At 46.4% G+C, this 18,568-nt stretch overlaps 1 protein-coding gene across 7 annotated transcripts in view; it reads right to left on the bottom strand.

The window, feature by feature from the left end:
- The window catches only part of LOC142558600 (uncharacterized), a 473,120-nt gene that overhangs the window by 29,508 nt on the left and 425,044 nt on the right, over positions 1-18,568 (bottom strand). For 6 of the 7 annotated variants that reach the window (XM_075670754.1, XM_075670751.1, XM_075670758.1 and 3 more), the window contains 2 exons: positions 13,540-13,629; positions 7,984-8,263 (listed from right to left, as the gene is read on the bottom strand). In XM_075670754.1, coding sequence (XP_075526869.1) covers positions 7,984-8,263; positions 13,540-13,629 — 370 coding nt within the window. The remainder of the gene's footprint in view (positions 1-7,983; positions 8,264-13,539; positions 13,630-18,568) is intronic. The other variant, XM_075670756.1, reaches the window with a different exon arrangement.

The following is an 18,568-nucleotide window of genomic DNA, read 5'->3' as shown; positions in this document are numbered from 1 at the left end:
GTCAAGGAGCCACTGCCAATCTCGTTGTCACTGTCGCTGCTGCTGTCGCCACCGTCGCACAACTTTGCCGTCTGTCGAGACAGCACATCTTCGGCGATCGCCTCATCGGTGACCTCATCGCAGAACGAGGCAGCACTGTCTGCAGTCAAAAACTCCTCCATCGACGCACCACCTGTGTCACCAGTAGGAACGACCTCCCAGAGCTCGGTTATGTCAGCGGCTTCCACCGTGTTGGTCTCAGTGGGTTGGGGAAGTTCGTCCTGATGCACAAAGCCCGCTTTTTTGAAGCAGTTGTATATGGTTGACTGCTTTGCTTCATACCATGCACCGTAAACAAAGCGCACGGCTTTCAAAAGGCTGATCATCAGGTCAGGGGGCCCGTCTGCATGACCCGACGTTCCAGGAGCTGCGCGGTCAATGGCTAAAATTAGCCACTCCAGCATGCGCCGCCGATACAGGACTTTAAAGTTGGCGATCACGCCGGCGTCCAACGGCTGAAGGCCTGCCGTAGTATTCGGAGGCAGAAACATCAGTTCTACAGATGTTAGCTTCGGGTTAACGCTGTGTGCGCTACAGTTGTCAAGTAGCAACACTACTTTTCTTCCTTGGCCTTCAATTAAACTGTCGAACTCGAGCAGCCATTCTTCGAACAGGTCGCGGGTCATCCACGCCTTCTTGTTGCTGCGATAGCGGACCGGGATGTGCTGATTCTTAAAGCACGTTGGCTTCTTTGATCGCCCGATCATGAAAGGCTTGAGATGATGGCTCCCGTCCATGCTAACACACAGCAACACAGTCACCCTAAGTTTTGAGTGCTTCCCGCCGGGGCATCGATCTCCTTTAAGAGCGTGAGTCTTCAACGGCAACATTTGAAAAAATAGAGCAGTTTTGTCGCAATTATATATCTCCTTCGCGTAGTGCTCCAGTACGCCGGGCAGCTTTGTTTGCAGCCACTGCTGTTTTGCCTGCGTGTCCAAAGACGCCGCTTACCCTACCACATTTTTGTAAACGATTCCGTGCCACTCTTTAAAGTGCTAAATCCAGCCTCCCCAAGGCTTAAAATTTGGGCGTCCCAGAAAAAAAGCGAAGTTTTTCACTTTGGTGGCAAGTATTGGCCCACTACTAGGCACATTATGCGCATGGGTTGTGATGAACCACTGGTAAAGCGCCTCTTCAACATCTGTGCACAAAGGGTCTCTAACCCTTTGCCGCTGATCGGCATGGCCGCTGATAGCTCCTGCCTTCACAAAACGCAGGTATCTGTATCGGTTTCGGTACCATCGGGAGGGTGGGAGAGGCAGTCGGCGGTCTTATGTAGCCGCCCAGGTTTGCAGGAGATGGAAAAAGTGTACTCTTGCAGGCGTAAAGCCCAGCTGCCAAGATGGCCTGTTGGGTCTCTCAATGAGGATAGCCAACATAAGGCGTGATGATCTGTCACGACGATGAAATTCCAACCGAACAGGTAAGAGCGGAACTTAGCAATGGACCAAACAAGGGCCAAGCATTCACTTTCTGTTATGGAGTAGTTGTGCTCTGGTGCTGAAAGAAGGCAGCTAGCATACGCAATCATACCATTAGTGTGCTGCTGTCGTTGGGACAAGATAGCGCCAATGCCATGGCCACTGGCATCAATGCAAACTTCTGTGTTGGCAAGCGGATCAAAATTACTAAACACGGTAATAAGCGTTAATAAGACTGATAAGCGTTGAAAATGCTGCAGCCTGGTCAGGTCCCCAATGAAAAGTGGTGTCCTTTTTGAGGAGGTCTGTGAGAGGACGAGCGATTTCAGCAAAGTTCTGGATAAATCGCTGAAAATAGGAACACAGGCCTAGGAAACTTCGGACATCAGTAGAAGAACGAGGAAGTGGAAACTCACCAACAGCACAAACTTTATCAGGATCAGGCTGGACACAAGCAGCGTCAACCAAGTGATCAAGTATTCGTATTTGGCAGTGGCCAAAAATGGCATTTTGCAGAATTGAGTTGTAGGCCAGCTTGTCGAAAAACAGCAAGGATAGCTGAGAGTCGATAGAGGTGGCTCTCGAATGTCGGTGAAAAAACAATGACGTCATCAAGGTAGCAAAGGCATGTGGTCCATTTGAATCTGCACAGAAGAGAGTCAATCAAGTGCTCAAAGGTAGCAGGGGCATTAAACAGTCCGAAAGGCATCACTTTAAATTGGTAGAGACCATCTGGGGTGACAAAGACAGTCTTTTCACGATCTCGTTCATCCAGTGCGGTTTGCCAGTAGCCAGAGCGTGAATCAATCAACGAAAAATAACTGGCACCGTGTAAGCAGCCCAGCATGTCATCAATACACGGAAGCGGATACACATCCTTTTTGGCAATCTTATTGTGGTAACGATAATCGATACAAAATCTCCAGGTATTGTCCTCCTCTTTAACCAGAACAACAGGTGACACCCACGGACTACAGGAAGGCTTGATAATATCTTTGGAGAGCATTTTGTCCACCTTCGTTTGGGTGACCTGGCGTTCAGCCGCAGACGCACGGTAGGGCCTCTGGTGTATAGGAGGAGCGTCACCAGTGTGCGTTGGATGAGTGACGACACGGATTCGACCTAGCGGGCGATTGACAAAATAAAAAAAATGTCTTCATAGGACATCAGAATGCGGCGAAGGGCATCGGCGTAAGCAGGTCATAAATCAGCAGCTATCATTGGTGTAAACTTGCCGTTGCGTGAAGTAGGACGGGCAGAACCTTGCAGCAGTGTCGAATAGTGGTTCGGGTGTAAGAGCAGCTACTCCACAGTATTCCAAAGGGGCCAGCACAGAGAGAAACACCTTCAAGTAGCACTTGCAGACACGAATCGAAGGTTAGAACATGCTTGAATGTTGATAAGAGTTACAATTGAGCTTGGCAGTGCTATTTGACGTGGCAGGAGGACGTCGCAAAGTGGGGACACCACGTAAGGACCATCTCGAAGTGGTGGAGAAGGCGACATGAGGACATAAGTCGAAGCATCAGGTCGCAGTCGAACAAATTCAGTAGAACGAGGTCAGGACTTGTGGTCATCGATCAGGTCGGCAAAGTAATGGGGCAGTTCAAGGCGAAGGGTGTCAGATGCACAGTCAATAAGTGCTGAATGGGCAGTCAGAAAGTCGATTCCAAGAATCACTTCGTGTGGACACTCGGCCAGTACAGTGAACAGGACTAACACTGGACTGCCGGCAATGGTAACACGGGCGGCGCACATTCCCATCACGGCTGTTGTACTGCCATTAGCTATTTGGACGGCAGGCGACTTGGCAGGTGTCAGGACTTTACAGAGACGGCTACGAAGATCTCATCGCATAACCGACACCTGAGCGCCAGTATCGATGAAGGCTTGAACGGGCACATCCCCAACAAAAATTTCAACAAGGTTCGGTCGAGCAGCAGGGGTCAGCAGTTTTTGCAGTCCGAGTCGTCCATGCAGTCTCACCTTTGGTGGCTGTACTGCTTAGTTTCCCGAGAAGCGGCCTGCGTAGGATGGGCACGAGGGACGTCGAGGAGTAGGCGTGCGGGACTGACGGCGTTGCGGCGAGCGGCTAGTGGTGTGCCCCAAGAGGGAAGGCCAGCATGGTATGGTTCAGAGGGGGGCGACAGAGGCCAAAGGTCTCGGTCGAAGCGGTGATCAACATATCGTCGAGGCGAGGAGTACGAACGGCTACTCCAGCAGTGGTGGGAAATATGACCAACCCGGGAGCGAGCAAAGCAAATTGGCCTGTCATCCGGTGTTCGTCACTCAGAGGGGTTCCAATATCGATTCGAGAACGAGTGTCGAAGTGCAGCAGAGGCAATGACAGGAGCAGTAGGGCTGGGACGTGGGCGGACGGCAGAGTGGATGTCCATGTTTGCAATTTCTTGGCGGACAACAGCTTGAATGAGCGAGATGGTCATGTTGTCATGCGTATTGGAGCAGTGAGAACTTGGAGCCATAGCCTCAAGTTCGCGACGGATGACCTGTGTCAAGCTTGGCGTTGTAGGCGGATAGGACGCTGGAGGGTCGTTGCAGGAGGAAATGGCAGCCGTATTCGGAAGACGGTCCAAGCGTTGTATGATATGCTTGCTCCTCGCCTGCTCAAAATTCCGGCATTCCTTAATGATGGACTCATCCATTGCGCAGTTCCTGCAAAGCAGGACGTTGAACGCATTGTCCACGATGCCCTTCAAGATGTGTGCAACCTTATCGACCTCCAGCATGTCCGCATGCGCTTTACGGCAGAGAGCCAGAACGTCTTGAATATAAGAGACGTACGATTTGGCTGATGTCTGGGCATGAGACGCTAGCTCTTGCTTGGCCTCCATTTGACGTCTCACAGGTCTTCCGAAAAGATCATGTAGCTTTTCCTTGCAGGAGTCCAGCTTCTAATGTCGGCTTCATGCATCTCGAACCATACCTTCGTGGTTCCTCCCAAGTAAAAGATCACATTGGCCAGCAAAAGTGTGGCATCCCACTTGTTGTGCTTACCGATGCGTTCATATGACGTCAGCCAGTCTTCGACGTTGACCTTGCCAGTGCCGATGAAGATTCCCGGGTGACGTAGCTGGGTAAGCACTACTTTTGCTGGTGTCTGATTGGTGGAGGCAGGGTCAGTGGCGGAGGCAGCTTGAGTAGCCACAACAGCGGAACCGATGTGACGCCCGTTGCGAACATCCAGTGCCGGCTTGTGGCAAGAGTACCCAGCAACTCCACCAAAATGTTATAGGGAAGAAAATATATGTACCGTATTTACTTGCATAATGATCGCACCCCTGAATTTTGTCGTCAAAATTCGATTTTTTTTTCTTTCCCGTGTAATGATCGCACCCCGAACTTGTCGCAGTGATATGTCGTGTGCCAAGTCTAGCTAATATAATCACGCTTACCATCTGTCGAATGCTAGGCGAACGACTCTTGAAGACATACCAAGCAGTGTGCACACACTTAACATCCTTAAGCAGATGCCCCATTTCATTCCTTTCATCACTTGCCGCCCTTAAATGGAAAAAAAAAAAAAGAGAGAAAAAGGTACAACCAAACTTGCCGCGGCTTTATTATTTGTAGGCTTCATAATGGTTTTGGTCAACAACAACAACATAAAGGGTGCCTTTTGATTCTTTTCGTCTGCACTCATGGGCACGCAATAAATCACAATCGGCAACGATAGTGGCCACGTTTACACTGATACATTAGAAGTGTACCCTATTCACACGCCAACGCTTGTAATGCAGCTAAGATATTCGCTCACCCTTAGCAGAAACATGCCGTATTAGGATAGCAGTGAAAACAAATGTCACAGTTTCCGCAGCATGCCCGCCATGTGTTTCTATGTCACTGGCAGCTAAGTGCGCCCATCTCTGTTTCTGTTCCCTCAAAGTGGACATGGTAACGTTATTGTCGCAAACTTGCCGATATTAACAATATTATTCATTGCTGATGCGGAAGAAACTGTGTCAATGCGTGTAATGTACTCACGAGAAGAAAAATAATCGCGTTTGGTGCATTTGGCTTGCTGCGCTGGCCACCATTTTTGTTTTCGTGTCTTACACTGACAGCGGCAGCTGCCTGCTTGTCATCCCGCAGCAAATGCGGGATGAAAAAAGAAAATGTTTCTTTTCGTGGGAAATTTAACCCGCGTAATGATTGCACCTCTGAATTTGCGTAAATTTTTTTGACAAAAATGTGCTATCAATATGCGAGTAAATACGGTATTTACAATATATACAGTTACAAGGTTGTAGCTCAGTGGCCAGGGTAACACCACCTACTGATTGTCGAGACACTTCAACTTCCTCTTCACCTCCCGTCCTTTTGTCTATAGCAGCACAAACTCGTACGTGACAATATAAAACGTCAATTCGCCCTGTTGCAGAATATACTTTTGTCGTTTGGTTCCCCTACAAACAATGTGAATAAGCTCGCTCAAAAACGTTAAACAAAAATCTATACATTTCATTTGCCAGAATTACAGCCAGTCTCTCACCAACACAGGCTCAACAATCTTTGAACATTGAGCCATTATTTTTATGTTACCATACTGAAGCCTTAAAGCTTTTATATGCAATCAATAACTCCACCTCTGGTCTTTCTGACTAACTATATCACATTTACTAACGAAAGTTGTACCCATAGCTCTCACGCCTTGAACATAACACCTATTTTTGCCCGTACGAACGCATTCAAGTACAGTTCTTTTCCATGTACAATATAGCTTTGGAATTCTCTACCCAGTAACATTCGTTCACTATCACTAAAAGATTTTATAGCTACCACTGGTAAGCACTTCACTAACATGTAAAGTGCTTCTTTTTGATCATTCATATTTTTGTGTAATTATTTTATTTATTCAGAATACCGCTAAAGGCCCTCTCGCAGGAGGGTATTACATGGGGGGGGGGGCAGTAACACATACAGATGTAACAAGTGAGTAATAAGTCGAAACAAAGATGGGAACTGTTAAACTATAATAACAAAAAAGTAATACAAGGCTAATAAGATTGCCATAGTATTAATAATAATCAGACATGTAAAAAAAAATACGAATCCAAAGCACACAAAAATGGAGGCTAATCTGATTCATAAAAAGCACACGTGCCATTAATGTATAACAAATCAGAAAACAACACAACACGTGAACTTAAAAGGAAAGGGAAAATCACCGCAATAAAAACAGGAACAATAACCATAAAAATATGTATGTTACACAGAAGCCAAGATCATTTTTTAACACCGTTGGTAGTGTAAAAAAAGGGTGGGGGACATGAAACATGAAAGGTTTATACACTTTTATTCATGATTGGAAGTTTCTGAAATTCATTAACGTTGGCAACGGTTGCGATGTCTGATGGCAAGCTATTCCACTTGGTTATTGCGCGCGGTATGAACAATGTAGCATAAGTTAGTGTGCGACACGTGAAGCGTTCGATTTAATTTAAAAGGATGATCACGGAAGGGAAAGATGGCCGAGGTGGCCTAAAGAAGTCCTCGCGAATTGATGCGTGATGGTAAATCTTATGAAGAAGTGATGAGCGAGCGATCTTACAGCGACATGATAAAACTTGCAGTTCAGCACGATTCTTCAATGAAGTGACGCTGGTGTGACGCGAGTAATCCAAAAAAATCTATTTTTAATGTGTAATGTATAGCAATGCATACTGTTCCCCCTCTGCTATGGCCCTATATTGGGCTGCAGTGTATGTAAATAAATAAATAAATAAATTTATTTATTTATTTAGCGCGAGTCGTTAATGTACAAAGCACCTTCCAGTACTAACCCACTAACAGCTAACTAAACCACTGATAGATTTAAGAGGGAGGGTGGGAATATGTTATGTCCTTAGTTTTGGTTTCGATACCCCGCCTGCAAACCCTGTGAACACTTGTGGTGCTGTTGTCCCCATGAATATAATTGGGTGTCAGAAAATAAAGGGGATCCTTTGTTGGTTTAGGGCTGGTTGGCTCTCTTCTTCGCCGGCCCGTAGGCCGTGATACCACTCTTGTCGGCCATGTTCAGAAACGCTCACCTATCTTTTTTCCCTTTGCTGCATATTGTTTTCAAACTGGTGCCGCCTTGTCCACCCACCACACAGGCCAACCCTGCAGCTTGATTGGTGGGGAATGAGAAGCGAAAAGTGCACTGGACGAGGCACGTGCATCGCCGAGTGTGGGAGGACCAACCCACAGGGTGAAGGGCAACCCGAAAGTACACACATCGACTGCCTGCGTGGGCGAGGTGCTGATAAACATCACCATCCATTGCGAATGCCATTGTGCATACCTGTGTAGTGTAGACAGGGAAGGCAAGACCGCAGTGACACTCGGCATGAATGTGATTTACTGTGAATAACATCACACGTGCCATGTGACAGAGGTACAAGATGACAAGTCTGACAGAATAAAGGCACTATAGGAGCTGCACGAAAGGCCAAATCGTCATCCACCTCTCACTTTCAAGTACTTTCCTCCATCTTGCAGGAGGCACTGGCGTGCCCCTCACCTGATGGGGTGGTGCCCCTCTCCGTGTCGGAATCGTCGTCGAGCAGCCCAAACTCCCGGCGCAGCCGCTGGCTCAGCCGCTCCCGCTGGGGCCAGGCCTCGTCGTCGTCCAAGGCTCTGGCATCGGGTGCACCGCAGGGGACGTCTTGTGGCCGGCCGAGCGAACCGTGCTGCTTGTGGTCCGGGCTCTTGTTGGCCACCATTCGGGCAGGGGGCACTGCGGCAGCGGCGGGGGCCCGGGCAGTGTCTCGCATCCGCTGCCGGTACTCGGACAGGCTCACCTAGGGAAATAAGGGGTGTTCCTCAAGGACCGTGTCATGTCACAGGAATTTTGGAGAGAGCAGAATACACTATGCTCTTTGGTGACTGGATCGTGAATTTGTTGCAACTATTGTTTTAACCATTAGCACTTTTCAAGCACGTATGTGTTTATGCATTTTTACTGTACCACCTTTACTTTTGTTGCAGTTAGTCTTTCCAGCTGGTAGCCAAATAAGGATTGCTGTCTGTCACCTTGTCAGTTCTTTATTGTTTGCAAACTGTATTGAATTCATCCGCCTGATATAATGCAGTCCATTTCACCTCTGTTACTGGCCATCTTTTCGTCTTAAAGTTTTCTGTTGATGTGCAGATGCGACATGTGACAGATGTATCAGACTCAGCATTGCGAATAAACTGTTTTTTGTCGATTATGAGTTGACCAAAACAAATTTCAAATTGCAACTTCATGTGCTTGGCATATGTGAAAAGCAAAATTTTTTGGAGCAACACGCAAGTATGCAGAGTAATCTTTGCATGTTCATACTGGAGAAAGGTTTGGCTATTTCTTTTTAAATCTTGCAATCTTAACACTAACTGGGTAGTGCTAATGATTAAAACAATATTTGCAACAAATTCACGATCCAGTCTCCAAAGAGCCTAATGTATTCTGCTTGTTCCATAGTTTATATTACCATTCTACCATTGCTTGATTGTTGCTAAAGTTTGCTCTATGAGTTATGTTCATTCTAACAGACTTCTTACGCTGTTTCATATCTGCTCCTTTTGCTGGTAGTTAAACCCCAGCTCTCTTGTGCACTCAATCTAACATTGAAATCCTGGTTAGTGGTTTCTCTTCTCGTGTTGATGCAATCATTTGAGTGGATGGCTTGTTTGCGTTCGCCTCCACACTTGTCACGGAGTAAATCATGCATACTACTCACCTACTGCATCCACTGCCCCTGCTATGAGCACAAAACAGCGCTACACGACAGAAAAGGACACACGACTACTTTTGTTCTACTACTGCATGCTTGTACTACTACCGCGTGTTCCTTCGTTCTGTCACTTGGTGCTGTTTTCTGCTCATAATCATGAACCAACGAGCTCAAATGCCGTACGCTTCTGCCCCTACTAGTTCCGAGCTTGAACACCTGTCTTCTCAAGTAAAAATTCTGAAAGAAAAATGCAATGATGCAGAAAACTGGCTCTGTCGAAACGATATATTTTTTTTGGTGTCCCGGATACAAACAGCGAAACTTGTGTGCAGTTTGGGCCTCAATCACTTCTGCAGCCAGGTGTCTGTGCCAGCCCAATTGGCCTAGTGAACAGAGCTCAAGATGAGGTTCTCTTTATGAAAGGGCGGTATGTCAGATATTGCTACAAGCTATCGTGACAATAGAGTGAACGCGCAGAATGCCTGGTTGCGGGCTCGAGGAGTCGACACTCAATGCACTTATTCACGCAGTCGGAGGCGCCGATGCACAAAATGCTTAGGTGAGGGTCCGAGAGGTCCGCGCGCGATGTGCATGATCGCCGAGTCGGAGACTCCCTATGCGCAATATGTTTAGCCGTGTGCCCGAGGACTGCATGCGCGATGTGCTTCGTCACAAATTCCGAAACACCGAGTGCTGAAAGGCTTAGCCGCATGTCTGAGGATTCCGTGCGTGAATCTTGGTCACGCGTTGCTGATGCTCGGAATGCTTAGCCGCGAGTTTGAAACGTCCACAAGTGTAGGGATCGGCCATGCTACTGCAATGTCTGCGTAGCCCCCATTTTGACCCATCGAGATTACAGCAAGTGGAGAGGTCCAGACTCGCGAGGTGCAAAGAACCAAGCAGATGACGCGAGCGCCGGAGCAATGGCGAACCACGCTGGAGTCACGTGGCGGGCACGGCCAATCGTAGACTCCGGCACGACCTTCAATCATTTGCTTTTTGTGCGCTTGTTTCTGTATGGAGGAGATAGCTGAAGTGGCAGATTTGAAGACGGAGAAAAGTGCTTTCCAATGAGACCAAGATGGCGGCGCTCGGTCGTCCTGTTCCGGAGATATTGTGGCTTGAAAAACGCTGTTCTTTCTTGATTTCCGCAAGATTTTTCGCCACCTTGGCTGATAAAACAATTTTTTTCAGAGAACTTCGAAGTGGTTTACAGCGATGATATTTGGGTATCAGATAGAAGAAGGGTTATAGAAACTGAAAATATGATTTTCAAAAAATTGATTTTTTGGCTATTTTTCGCGATGCAAGAGCCACGTCCCCCCTTAATGAAGCCCATAAGATTGTCGTTCATATCTTCAATACTAAGGTCCTCTTCCTGAGTTAAGGCCGAATACCTGTTCTGTAGCTTGATCCGGAATTCCTCTATTTTACCTCTTACCGCTAACAGACTGATCGGTTTCCTACGTACCAGTTTCTCCCGTTCCCTCCTCAAGTCCTATGGTCACTGCGCTGCAGTGACCATAGGATGGCTCTTTTAATGCATATTATGGCGATATAACTTATAAAAGATGGATATCCGTGTTTCACCTGAATGCACGAAGTATGAGAAATAAGCGGGAAAAAGCGCAAGAGCACTTGAGAACATGAAATGCAAATTTGACATTCTATGTTTTTTAGAAACGTGGTTCACAGAACGGGATAGTCCACCATAGTTTGATGGGTATACGTATGAAGGACTAATAACAAACTGTAGTCATGGCGGTGGTCTTGCTATGTATGTCAAAAGGTGTATCCAGTATGAAGTATTACGTGAATATACCGTCATGAATGAAAACCTAGAATGCCTTGTTATTCGTACAAAATGCGGGTACTCCTGTGTTATCTAGAGGCTGCCCTACGGTAGCAAGAGACATTTTCTTAATTTTGCAGAAAATCTCGTAAATTATTTAATAGTGGTGCTATGTTCCTAATTACTGGTGATCTGAATATTATTATGCTTGGAAACAACATAAGCACAAGGGAATTCAAAAATATAATCAAATTATACGCATTTGAAAACCTTATCAACTTATCGATGAGGATCACGGCAGATAGTGCAACGTTACTTGATGTTTGTATCGCAAATATGTTCTGCCAGGAAGCTACTGCTGGTCTGCTGACTTTAGGTATCAGTGATCATCTGCCAGTCTTCTGTTTCCTGCCGGCTGGTAAAAGCTCAGGAAAACAAACTATCTGCTTTGTCTTATCGGAGCGTCAATTCGCAGTATGATTTAACTAGTTTTTACCAGTCTAGGTGCCTGCTGTAAGCCACCTCATAACACATAAGAACTAAAAGAAATCATGTTGTAAATAAATATTTCTAAGAATTTCATGCCCTCAACCATTCATTTTGGAATGCACAGTGCTTCGAACAAGACTTCTGTCACATTTTGCAAGTTGTTCAGGCTTGGGACAAGCCCAAAAGGAGGAGAAATTTGCAAATAAAGTTGTTGACATATAAATTTAAGATTTCTAAGATAATATCACAGAAACATTACCACTATCTATAAAACGTTGATGCACTTGTTATTCAACAGTGTGTTGTCGCGTATCTGCTTATCCTGGTACCGCCGAAGCCCGGCCGTGCAAGGTGAGCAACAGGGAGTTGGTAGAGTCAAGCCTTAGCCTTACGTGTCAAGGTGGCTTGAGAGAACCCTCCTCTACAAACTGTTCAATGAGGTACCAAATAGCCTGAAACCTTCCGCTACCTTTAGCTGCCTTGAACAGCAATACAAAATTATGTGCACCAGTGCTAACTAGCACATAGAATGTGGCATCAGTTAAGCTACTCGACAACAACGGATTAAGTGGAATCATAGGTTGGCAAAATGAGTGGAACTAATTCCGACTCACTCATAAATAATATTTTACTCAGTCCGGCTCACTTGGACTCACACTCTACTCTGCGGGGCTCCCCAAGACTCATGGGTTGGTCCGAGTCTGAATGAGTAAACTATGGGTAGAACACAAGCGGAGCATGTACTAAAGTAAAACCTTGTTAAACCGTACCTGCTTATACAGTAGTTTCGTTTTAAAAGTAGTAAAGTCAAATCCCCGACTCAGCGGCCATTGAACATAATGTGTTTTATGTCAGCATAAACCGTACCAGCTTATCGCGTACATATTGGTTAACATGTTGTGGTTCCACTCTTCGTTGCGCAAACGCGCCGGTGCATCGTCTTCATCGGGCGGCCCGGCAGAACAACAAGCCTCAGAGATCGGCACAACGGCCTCCAAGCGCCCTGTGCGTTTGCGCATAAAGCCACATCAACATCAACACAATTTTAGCGGAGTGCCAGAGAGCGTTGTGGCGTCGTGCAAGCGAGGACTGGCGTCATGCCGAGCAAGCTCGGATAAAAAAGACACCGGGTGCTCAGCATAGAAGAAACATTAGACATTGTTCGTGCTATCAAATGTGACATGAAGAAGGCGCCGCTGGCATGCGTCAGGGATCTGCTGTTGACTACGGTGTGTGGATTTTGGAATGTGAAGGAGTTGCTCGGCAGTGCTGATGTGACCGCGAAGGGATGTCGGCTACGAGGTTCGACCTTTCGTCATCGTTGCCTCTGTTGTTGCCAAAGTATCGACTAGCGACAGTGATGAGGACAACACGGAAAGTGACAGCACGGGACATTCAGGCCCGACAGTGGTAGAAGCTGCGCGTTAAGTTAGCCTCATGAATGAAATCGTCGTGACGAGAACAACACCTCGCAATGAAAAAGGCGCCCCACGACTTCTGCAGTGCTACCGTGCGCGTGCACGGAGAATACGTAACGCCAATGAGGAATCTGCCATGCGAGTGTTTGCCGAGAAGAGGGGGCTGGCTGAAAAGCTGGCTCGCAGCTTCAGTAAGTTTGAGGCTGCTGTTGTCATTGCTAGGCCGCCGTGACATCGAACGAAAATAACACTTTTGTTGCACGAAGTGAATAAATAGTGCATGTTTTTTTCCCCTTTCATCGCACTCTCTCTGAGTTCCGTTTTTGACAGATAAGTGGGTGATCTCATGCTATTTCAGTTAAACAGTACTATTGTTTAGTACACACTTTTTCCGAGCTCCGGCCAACTATGGTTTAATGCGGTTTCACTGCAGTGGCGAAATACAGCTTGTGTGGTTGGCAAATTGCAGTTCTTTGATGTGTAACAGGATGGTTTGGCCCAAATCATGCAATTATGCGACATTGGAGGGCAGCTGATTGCAAGTGGTACGTTTCACTACCACAAGATCAGTTACGATAATTCACATGCATGTTGCTCATCCGTACTGATCATATGATCATCAGAGGGATGCCGCAGATTGATTGGAGCTGCCACAAACAAACCTTGCGCTTGCCTCCCCTGGGGGAAGAGGACGAGGAGTCCGAGGCCTCGGGTCCCCAGCACGATGGCGGTGGTCTCACCTCGGTCTCTGCCTGCAGGAGTCCATTATGGCTACAGTAAATCAACTCAAAGCCTTAAAAACTCGAAACAAATTTTGAGATAAGCAAGACAGATTGCAGAAGGTCATGTTGGGCTAGTTGGTACTTATTTATTGAGATTGTGTAGCACAAGGGCACAACCACAAGGAAGGCAGAAAGATCACAGATGCCACTAATGACTTGATACGAGTGAGGTACGCTGTAGAATCGAACTCACTTATAACAATATTCAAGTGCCACAAAAATTCAATTGTTATAACCGATAACTATTATAACCAGGTTGCATGAAAAAAGAAATCAAAATGGGGGATGGCATAGCTGTTCGGAGAAAACTATAATAGCAGGGAGGCCAGTTCTCCCCACCACCTTCCTCCATTCAGCTTCCGACTGTGTTGACTCGTTTAACTGTGGTTCCTGCACGCTGCGATTGCGTGTTGTTAGCGAGCTGCGGCTGTTGGCGTTCAAGAATGGCACTGCTATAACTGCAAAGAGGAGTCACGGGCGGCCAGTGACACACGAGCTTCGCTGAGGTATCGCTTTGGTCGCCCCAAAAGACGCCTTTTAAAGAATGCGAGAAAGTTGCCGTGGCAGCATCTCAGCTTGAGAAATCCAGAAGAAACGCTGGGACGAGATCGCCACAAGCATCTCGCCCCGTACTTCCCAATGGCTTGCCTAAGAAAACCGCATGTCCGTCAGCCTTGCTTGCTTTACTCTAAGCTTGCCGACATCCTTCTCCAAGGCATCCAGGTACTCCACGTAGTGAAGCAGAAGGGCCCTCACAAAAACAAGCCCGTGAGGGACTGAATCATCCACAGGACCTCCCGCGGGGACAATGTTGAGGCAGCCTGGCCTATTGCGTCAGTGCTGCCGTCGGGGTCATCAATGTTGCTATCCGATGCAAGCACATTCGCGAAGGTCGCCTAATCGGTTAGAAGCCCTTCGTTTCCAAATGTACAGCAGTGCGCTTTCTTTTCACCTGCAACGTCGTGCATTGCCGATGATCAGCGGGCGGATCAGCCATATTTTGTTTTGGTGGTGAGTTGAATGAAGCTGATATACTAAGTAGCCAAGAACGCCTTCAATGCAAAGAACAAAGACAAGCATGAGAGCTTAATCAGTTAGCAGATTTGAGACACAGTTGCCATCTGGGTGGCACATGAACTGCACCTCACTTGCGAAAAGTCCAGTTTAGAACATTTGTTGCATTGTATAACGCGGAGCATAGCTTTCCAAGATCTTTCAAACGATATTGCTGGCTGCAATGAACACCCTCCGTAGGCTGTGGCTGATGCACCTGCGCAGTGGAAGAAAGTACAGCATTACTTCCCTGCTTCTTTAACAAAGCTGCTAGCAGTGCCTGTGATGCCTCCTTGGTGGTTGTGTGCCACAAAAGATAGAAGCCTGCTGGCTGCACATACGCACCACATGGAGCCTTTCCAAACCAGCGATACTGTCGACCCCTTTTGACAGCACCAGACATGCCAGTGTCCATGGGCAACACCGTGCCAAAACTGTGTACCAGGCAATGATTGATCCGAACGCAACATTGGAAGCTTAGCATGCTACGGGCTTGCATTCAGGCTTTGCATAGTGTAGGACAAGGTCTAAAAATCAGTCCTTGTTTTCCATTTTAATTTTAATGCTCTCTAATTCTGACGTTCACACATTCTTCCAGTTTGTTTGACACAGCTCCTGCCACAAAACAGAGGCACTGACAGATGACAGTCTGAAGCAAGGAATGAACAGGCTCAACGAGACGCATGGCTGGGCTAGTTGGTGTAGCACCAGAAGTATGGACGTACAGTGTGGCGCATAAAGGACACAAGAAAGAATGATGGGACACACGAGGTACAAAATTTTATTCCAGGAAGATTGTGACCATTTTATACACTTACAACGACACAGCGCATGTCCCAAGAAATATTTTCACATGTGTGCATCCACTAAAAAAAACTAACTCTTTTGCTCAGTCTAGTTGATGCCTCACTGATGCACCCATCTTCTAATTTAAACATATTATGTGCTTCTATTATTAAACGAGTCATTTCATTTTTGCTTCTTGCTATTATTGTGCACTGGTCGAGCCTAGGTTTGCATCTGCAATTTCTGCAGCGGATGGCTAACCAGCCACCTGTCTTACTTTTAACATTATTCGCACGCTCGTGCAGTCCGTCATTAATGCAACGACCTGATTGTTCTACGTTAAAGCACTTGCAAAACAATGGCGTGTAGACTATGTCTTCATTACATTGTATGCAACATTGCACATCATCATCATTATCATCATCATCATCTTTTATGTCCACTGCAGGACGAAGGCCTCTTCCTGCGACCTCTAATTACCCCTGTCCTGCGCCAACAGATTCCAACTAGTGCCCGCGAACTTCCTAATTTCATCGCTCCCCCTAGTCTTCTGCCGTATGTAGCACCACGTATGTAGCACCACAAACGTAGCATGTAATGAAAGTATAGTCTACCGCATACCACTGTCGCACAAATGCTTTTACGTGGAACAATCAGGTCGTTGAATTAATGAGAGGCTCCACGAGCGGGCGAATAATGTTAAAAATAAGACAGGTCAGCCATTCACAGCAGAGATTGCAGATGCAAACCTTGGCTTGACCAGTGCACAATGATAGCAACAAGCAAAAATGAAGTGACTAGTCTGATAATAGTTCAATCTCAATATAATGAAGTCGGTAAAATTGGGAATTTGCTTCATTATAATGAAATTTTATGGTATTGAAATTCAACCTTTTATGCAAATAAGTACAGTCGCCGATCGATTTTTCTTACACAGGACGGGTCTGCAGAATTTTCCTAGTTATCGGGCAATCGAAAAAGCAAATTTGAATGAGAAAACAATTCATTTTGATAAATTTAGGAGTTGGTGATTAATGATACGGTTTCATGCCACTTATTTTGACAATATCTTCTCGGTGGTGCCAAGCGGGCTGTGCATATCATTACTTTTTACCCAGTGCATCATTCCCGAAGTACTCGCTTTGAGAGTACTTTGAGAGTACTGAGAGTCGTTTAATACTACGTGGAACCACAAGATCTTTTGCCTAGTAAACAAGATAATAAACACTAGCACAGCTCTGCATCGTAACGTCTTCATTTTCCAATTTCTAAACACTCGACATGCAAGTAAAGGCAATCTTAATCTACCTGTATGCTTCAATGTGTACGGTGAAAGGCTAATTGAATTTTACGGTGCTAAGCTGTGGAACGACTTACCTCTTGAAATAAAACTTGCAACAAATTTCGACAGAATATGTAAGCGCTACTTCCTCTCTAACCAAGTATTGTCTCGGCCTTTTGATGATATATTTTTCATTTTGTATACTATCCTTAGTTTATATTTTTTTTGCCTGGTGCGGGTGTTTTGTCATTGATGTAGATTATGAAGTGGTTGTTTACCTCGTAAAATTAGAGCTGGTTGCTAATTAGTACCTATGTATAGCAATAATCTGTATTTACCACCAGTAACAGTTGTACAAAATTGCTAATCATTTCTGTATTGGACCAGTTGCAAGCCATTTAGACTATCAGACCAAGTATTTCTGTATTAACTTTTCCTAATCATGTAATAAAGTTCCCTTTTTGATTTATTGATGATTGAATTAAGCGAAGCCAGACACACTCTCACATGCACTTCGCCCCAGAGGCAGACAGCGCCACCCGCACTGGGGCGACGCCATCACGAAAAGTGCTGGCAAATGGTTTGTCTGCCTCTTGCTTCAACTGGCAACCACAAATCGAGATTACGCCATCTCCAGTACACAACGCGCGGGAAGATGGCTTACACAATGCCACGCTGTCTCGGCATGCCCACTCTTTGCACACACGGCTGATCCCCTCCAAAGCCGGCTGCGCGTGTGCTCGGCCGTGCTTAGAGTCGTGCGCAGCCACAGCGAAGACGCGTGCCAGAAACTGAGACAGGCTCCTTCAATCGTGTTACCACGAGCTCGCTCCCCACTCCACCTTCCCCTTTGCTCGCGCGGGAAGGCGGCACTCGTGAGGCCACTGTCTTTCTTGTCTCACCCCCGCACACCTGCACCTAAAGCACGCAGTGCTCGGGGCGCAGTGCGGCAGGTGATTTGAGAGGTGTGCTTGCAAGCAGCCGCTCGAGGTTTAACTGTAGAAGCATATAACATCTCTAAATTAAAAGATGTGTGCATCAGCGAGGCATCAAATGCACCGTCAGCAAACAAGATAGCTTTATTGCGTGGATGCACACGTGTGCAAAGATATTTTTCGGCACATGTGCTGTGTTGTAGCAAGCGAAAAAAAGGGGTCACAATCTTTCTGAAATAAAATAGTTTGTGCCTTGTGTGCCGCATTGCTTTTTCTGGTGTCCGTGTCCTTTATGCGCAACACTGTACATACTTACGGCATACCAACAAGTAGCTACCTCAGTGAAGTATTTATCAGAACAGCGGCACAGCGAAAGATGAGGAACACGAGCAGCAACATAGACAGGCGCAAATGGAATAGTGCAAGAAAAGCAAACTACATGTGAACAGTTGTGCAGCAGGCATAGCCATAGCTTTGGGCTAAAAAAAAAAAAATCCCGAAGGGGTGTTTCCCCCACCCATTGCGAGACACGCCCCAGGAGGAGAAGCAGACACCTCGAGAGGCGAATAGTCAGCCTCCTGCAACATTCCAGTTGGGTGTGCGCCTGTCTGTGCTGCTTCTATCGTCCCTCGTCTTCAGCTGACCACATTTCTGGTAATTAACCATGCACCAACTAGCCCAGCAACAGGCTTCTTACTGAATTATCTTTAGTGTATTGTGGGCCCTTTTATGTGTGCTTCTCTGTATACTGCGGATTTGAACGATTTAATTAGCAATTTTTCCTTCATGACTTGATAAAGCCACTCGCTTCCTGTTTGCGACCTGTGAGCCACAAACAGATTGTTACAAGTGG

This window comes from Dermacentor variabilis, chromosome 9 (genome assembly GCF_050947875.1).
Source record: "Dermacentor variabilis isolate Ectoservices chromosome 9, ASM5094787v1, whole genome shotgun sequence".
NCBI classification, from domain to species: domain Eukaryota; kingdom Metazoa; phylum Arthropoda; class Arachnida; order Ixodida; family Ixodidae; genus Dermacentor; species Dermacentor variabilis.
Note: the sequence above shows the minus strand (reverse complement) of the source record. Positions and strands in the feature narration are given on the sequence as shown.